The sequence below is a fragment of the Tursiops truncatus genome, chromosome 2, assembly GCF_011762595.2.
Source record: "Tursiops truncatus isolate mTurTru1 chromosome 2, mTurTru1.mat.Y, whole genome shotgun sequence".
Taxonomy (NCBI): Eukaryota; Metazoa; Chordata; class Mammalia; order Artiodactyla; family Delphinidae; genus Tursiops; species Tursiops truncatus.
Genome location: NC_047035.1, coordinates 109,718,442 through 109,724,441, shown reverse-complemented (window position 1 = coordinate 109,724,441; position 6,000 = coordinate 109,718,442). Strand labels below are relative to the sequence as shown.

The 6,000-nt window shown below is 57.5% G+C and overlaps 1 protein-coding gene across 6 annotated transcripts in view; it reads right to left on the bottom strand.

The window, feature by feature from the left end:
- Positions 1-1,681: 1,681 nt before the first annotated feature.
- Positions 1,682-6,000, bottom strand: part of MAP2K5 (mitogen-activated protein kinase kinase 5) — a 266,765-nt gene continuing 262,446 nt past the window's right edge. For 3 of the 6 annotated variants that reach the window (XM_073801166.1, XM_073801165.1, XM_073801164.1), the window contains one exon: positions 1,682-2,137. In XM_073801166.1, the coding sequence (XP_073657267.1) occupies positions 1,896-2,137 (242 nt within the window). In that variant the 3' untranslated portion in view covers positions 1,682-1,895. The remainder of the gene's footprint in view (positions 2,138-6,000) is intronic. The other 3 variants (XM_033851878.2, XM_033851879.2, XM_033851877.2) reach the window with 1 other exon arrangement.

The following is a 6,000-nucleotide window of genomic DNA, read 5'->3' as shown; positions in this document are numbered from 1 at the left end:
TTTTAAATAGAGCGCTCAGGTCAGGACTCACTGAGATGCCGTATGAACGAAGTCCTGAATGGGACAGAAGTGAGTCATGTGGATACTTGGAGAAAGAACGTCCTGCCCCTGGTATGAAGGCCTATGTTAGATGGCATACTACTAGCTGCCAGTAACATAAACGCAAAATAGTTTAGTTCAAGCTCATTTAACAGTCCAGTGCACGGGTTCCTGGGGGCAGCGTGTCCTTCCAACTGGTGATTCAAGGATTCAGGCTCCTTCCTTTCGGACTTCAGCCTCCCGCACCTCCCACTATAGTCATTTTTCCACTTAGCAGGAGGATGGAGAAACATGTAACACAGAAGGCACATCTGCATTTTAAGCTTCTTGGCCAGGAAGCAACCTACCATCTGCTTCAATTGATGAGAACTAGCCACAGGGCCCTGTTAAATGCAAGGGGGTTGCGAGAGCTGGCCTGGGGCCGGGTAGCAGCTTCCCCACAGCCCTACACTATGGAGGGAGCATGAACCTTTGGGGGTCAGCTAGGTGTCTCTGCTGTGGCCCTGAGTGGGAGAGTGTCCCTGGATGTTCAAGGGTCAGTAAGGTGGTCAGGTGGCTGGAGTAGAGTGAGAGTTGGGGGTGATGGGAGTTGAGGTCAGAGATAATGGGGGCAGACTATATAGGGTCACACAGGCCATTGCTGGGTCTTTGTCTTGTTTTCTGAGTGAGCTGGAGCCCCTGGAGGTTCCAAGCGGGGAGGGCCAGGATCTGCCTTGTTCTACCTGGCTCGCTCTAGTGGCTGTGTGGAGAACAGACGGCAGGGGCAGGTGCCTGGTAGGAGTCTGTTGCTGTGGTCCAGCGGTGGTGCCTTGGATGAGGATGGGAAGTGGGATCAATGCAGTTTGAAGGCAAAGACAGCAGGACTTCCAGGTAGGCTGAATGTGCAGTGTGAAAGAGAAAGAAAGGAGGCAAGGCCAAGCCCCAGTATGTTGGAGTGGGCACCAGGAGGATGGAGACGGGAAAGTGGTGGAGGAGGTTCTGGAGGTGTGCGTGGCGTAGGAGTTTGCTTTTGGATGTGTCGGGACGTCACTTAGACCTCCAAGTGCAACCCGAGCCTCTCTGAGCCTCGGTTCCTCACCTGTAAGACGGGGGTAACACACTTACCTGGTGGTGACGGAGAGGATTACCTAACAGGATGGCTGTGAACGGCCCGAGGTGAGTGAGGTTCCCTGGGCGTGACGTCCAGGGCAGTGAGGACCAGCTTGCTGTAGAGAGGAGCTGGTGGCAGGGTGTGGGGTGGGAGGGAAGGAGGGCCTCTCAGAACCACCCCAGGCTTCTTCCCAGCTCTGGGTCTCCTTCCTCACCCACGGCCCCAGATCAGATCCCTGTGCTGGAGCTGGAGCTGCTGCCGGGACTGCCTGGCCTGTCAGTGTGGGGACAAACTCCAGCCCAGCAAGGGGCACGTGACGTGGGTCCTGAGCTCTTAGCTCTAGTGCTGGCTTGGCCACTCTTCGCCGTGGGACTCGGTTCAGGGACCTCCACGCCTCAGTGTTTCACCTGTCAAATGGGCCGGGCTGTGGGCCTTGTCACGGAACTGCAGGAAGCGCTCCTGGGGGGCTGGCACTGCCACACATATCCCTGCGCCGCTCCCAGCCCTGGGTGGGCAACGGACCCTCTGCACAGCACAACCCTCCTGGCGGTGGGCAGTCACAAAGCAGTAATACTTTTATTCCCATCAGTGATACTGACGGGGCCTGACCCTTTACAAAGAACGTCAGGAAAAGGGAAGAGCAGCAAGGGTGTAGGGGCCTCTCTTCTCGATGCCCCAACCCCTCTACCCTCCCTGCCAGTCAGGCCTCCAGACCCGGGGGGGGCGAGGGCTTGCCCTACAGGGGTTGGCCACCCTTGAGGGCTTCCTAGGCAAGGTCATCTGCCAGCAGAGTCGAAGGTGAGTCCAGCAAAGCTCTTCTGGCGCGGACAGCAAACGAAGGGCACGACAGGCACGTTTTCCCCTTGGTGACCAGTCCTGGGCTTTCAGCATCACACTGCAACCTCAGGGGGGGCCCTGCTGGCTCCGCCTCTCCTCCAGTGCCCTGCACACCCACATGGACACCACGGTGGCATTTCCATCGTTGAACTGAACGATGAATGGGTGGCCCTGCAGGGAAGAGAAGGAAGCTGTGACAGGCATTCCCCAGACTCTGCATGTCATCACTTTCCAAGCCCTGTTCTCAGTATTCCCCAACAGCCCTGTGAGGTGAGGGCAGCTTCAGCCCCATTTCACAGCCTAGATGACTGAGGCCCAAGGTGGAGCAATGACATGCCTGTCTAGAGCACTCGCTGCAAACCTCACATTCTGCCTGGTGCTTGGCTACCTTCTCCTGAAACTCCAACCAGCCTGAAAGATCCCCAAGGGTGTGAGCCTATCTTAACTCCACACTGCCTGGCCCTTCCTCAGCCCAGCATCCCTCCAACAGCTGGCAGGCAAAGCCTGGCACCGGAGCTGCCAGCGTTCCTATCAAGTTGCTGCCCAGAGACCAGAGAATCATCTCATCAGGGGCTACGTCAACCCCAGTTTTCTTCTTTGTCTCCAGCCCTCCTATGAACAATCTGCGAGTGGAGGGAAGGCAAACGTGTCAGGGGGAGGACGGATGTGCTGGTTCGTGGTGAGAAGCTGGGGGCTGGGGACCGGACTCTGGAGGGGCGCTACAGCCGCCATGTGGCCCCTCAGGCTCTAACCTACTTAGCCCACAGGCAGGCCAGGTTATATGTAGTCAGCCCCCTCCCCAGCTGTCCTGAAGTGACAAGATTCCTCCTCACAATCCTAGGGCCTCCTTGGGAGTGCCCAGGAAAGGTCAGAAAAAAGCAGGGGCAGCCATGGTATCACCCTGGCCACAGGTCAAAGGTGAAAGGAAAACTGGAAAGCATTCTCTTCCCTTCTCTTCTCCAAGTGCTTCTGCTAAGGGTTGCTCACTTGGCAGCCTCCTCTCCTACCAAAAACTCTGTAGCCTGAGACTGAGGGAGCCACGCTGGGCGAGCAGAGAGCATGGGGGGCTCCCAGCTGCCTCCTCCCCAGGTCCCCCTGCTCCTTCTCTCCCTCCCGCTTCAGCCATCCAGCTCCAAATTCCCTGCTCGCTCCTGCTTTCTGAGCCCTTCTTGGGCCCCCTCTGCCTCCCCTCTGGCCAGGCGGGGCTTTCTTTCGAGGCAGCCTTCCTGATGAGCTCATTACAGAGCCAGGAGGGACGGGGCCAGGGCTCAGATGCCCAGACTCCACTGTGTGTGGGAGCAGTCAAGGACCAGGCTGGGGAGGGGGCGGGAGGTCAGGTCGGGCGGGTGTCCCGCAGGCAGCACAAGCCTGAGGCGGGGCTGAGGTGGGAGAGGCCCAAGAGGGACTCTGTCTTGGCTCTCATATGTCCCCCACCCCGACACATATCATCTCACCTTATATGTGCCTGCCTAAATCAGTGCCTAGATAGAGGGGATTCTTCTTGAAGTCAGTGAGCACATTTCCTTTTCAGGAGGCTCAGAGGAGGTGACTTTGTGCCCTTCTGAAGAACAAAGGGAGAAGCTGTGCTCAGGAGCCGATGGGCCCCTCCCCTGAAGCCCGGGGTGGCACAGTGTCACTTTCCCAGAATGCCCAGTGACTTTGGGGGCCATATGCTCCATCTCTGTTATCATCTGTTCAGGAACAAGCAGAGCAGAACCGCAGGAGGGGAGAGTGCAGCGTTCCTCCAGTTACAGGAAGGCTGCTGGCTACACTGCAGGAAGCATTTCGCCCAGGTGCACCGGGAGGCTGACGAGGAGAGGGGCAGCATCCACCGCTCTGGTGGCGACTCTGCCCCTTTCCTGTCCTCCCTGACTGGGAGGTGACCCCCATCTCCTGTGTACCCCTGATGCTTTACACCACCCTGCACGGGAGTGACCGAGACAAGTGGTTTTGTCCCCAGCCACTGTTGATGGGTTTGGGGGGAATGAGAAGGGGAATCATAAAGGGAGAAAGAGAGGAGACAGAGACAGAGACAGAGATGGAGGGGAGACCCCAGCCTCTCTAGGCATCCTGGGCTGTGACAGAAGAATGTGGGAGCTGTAGGATGCCTGGTCCACCATCTGAATGGGCACGCAGAGAAAGCCAGTATGTGGGGAGTGAGAACATGGAGAGTTGTACAGAGGGAAACAGGAGCTGAGATGGCACTGGAGACCCTGGGGGCCATGATAGCCTGGCAGCATCTCTGCCAACAGTGTCCATGCACACCTCACGGTCTGGGGTGGAGGCACTAAGTCCTAAGTCACATAGGTGAGCACAATAATCTCCACTTTGCAGATGAGGAAACAGAGGTCACGGTTGACCTGCCCCATCTCCCAGAGCTGCGACTGGATTACAAGTCTCTATAACCCAAACCTACTGCCTGGGGCACTCCCTGGGCTGAGCTGGGGTAGGCAGAGCCAGATTGCAATTCCCCCTTGCCTTGTTTCTGCCACGGGATTCAGGCCTGCCTGGCCAGAGGGGGACTGAGACAGCAGGTCCTGACCCCTGTGTCACCCCTGGGACATCCTGGGAGAGTGGTGTCAGGGTGGCAGATCACTCTTACTTGACTCTGCCCCCTCCCATCAGCCCTGGGTGGGAAGCAGGGAAAGTATACCGTCACCCCATTTTACAGAAAAGGAAACTGAGCACCGGGGAGGGGACGTGACTGGTTAGGTGCTGGAGCTTCTGGTTGCTACTCTGGTACGTTCTCAGGGCTTGACTGCATCCCCTGTGACCCTGACAGCGCACGCGCTCCCTTTCCTCCCTGGAGTACAGCAGACACTCCTCCGGTCCTGTGATGCACACGATGCAGGTGCTCCTCCTGACTTGAATGAGCAAACGAAATCTGATGGACAATTCCGGGAAAAGCATGAAGATCGCTCGGCCACCCCGAGGTGCCTGAATTCCCAGGTGGCTCCTGACAGGCCTGAGCAGATGCCTGCAACAGCCAAGATGCCTGGAGACCGACGGAAACTGCACACCGGATGATACCGAGTCCAGCACCATGGATTGAGTGCTGTGTGCCAGACCCTTGCCAAGGGCTTTGTTCTCATTTTCCCACCGATCGCCATGCTCACTCTGGAGGTGCACACAGCCCCCTCGCAGATGAGGAAACAGACACTCAGGGACCTGTGCAAAGTCACGCAAGTGAGGGCTGAGCTGGAACCACAACGTGGGTCTCTTGACTCCAAATGCCATGCTCAGGACCACATGCTCTCCTGCACCTGCAACCGGAGAGCTGACCTCACAGCCCTTCTGGGGGTCTCTGTGTGGTCCGGAGAGGGCTGCAGCCCCTTGAAGCCAGACCCTCCTCTGCATCTGGGTAAATGCACATCTCCCCCTAGGCAGAGAAATCCAGATGTGGACAAACTCGCAGCCCCCTCCGGCTCCAAGGATCAGCGGATCCCATCTCCTCGGAGCCACGACACCCACATGCTGCTTGTCAAGAGCATCCTACACTCCAGGTGACGGCCCAGACACCCAGGCCTCTGCCACCCACAGGCAGAGTGTGTCAGCGGTCACTCCGCAGAGGCTGGCAGGGCGCATGCAGGCTGGAGCCGCTGAATGTTCTCACTGGCCTCATCACCAGGCAGTGGGAGCCACTTTCATTTCCCGAATTCTCTCAGGGCCAATTGCAACAATTAAACCGGCGAGTGTTGAAGTATAATGGCCCACAAACTTCGCCACAGAAGGTGGAGACATAATGAAGGGAAAAGGATGGCACTGGAAGACGTAGGATGGATCCAAAAGGCGGGCACAGGGGAGAGTGAGAGAGATGAGTCAACAACAACCAAAGCCGGCAGCATCACCGGGTGCAGACCTCCCACCACAGGGCCGAGGGGCAGATCATGCCCGTGCACTAACTCGTGAAGAGAAACTAGAGTGTTCAGTACACCCTCCTTCACTTGGGCACTAGCCTCCAGGGCTTCGCTAGAGTTTGGCCCTCTCCTTCTGTAATAATGCCCCTAATTTTTGCCCACCCGTGTCACTGTGAT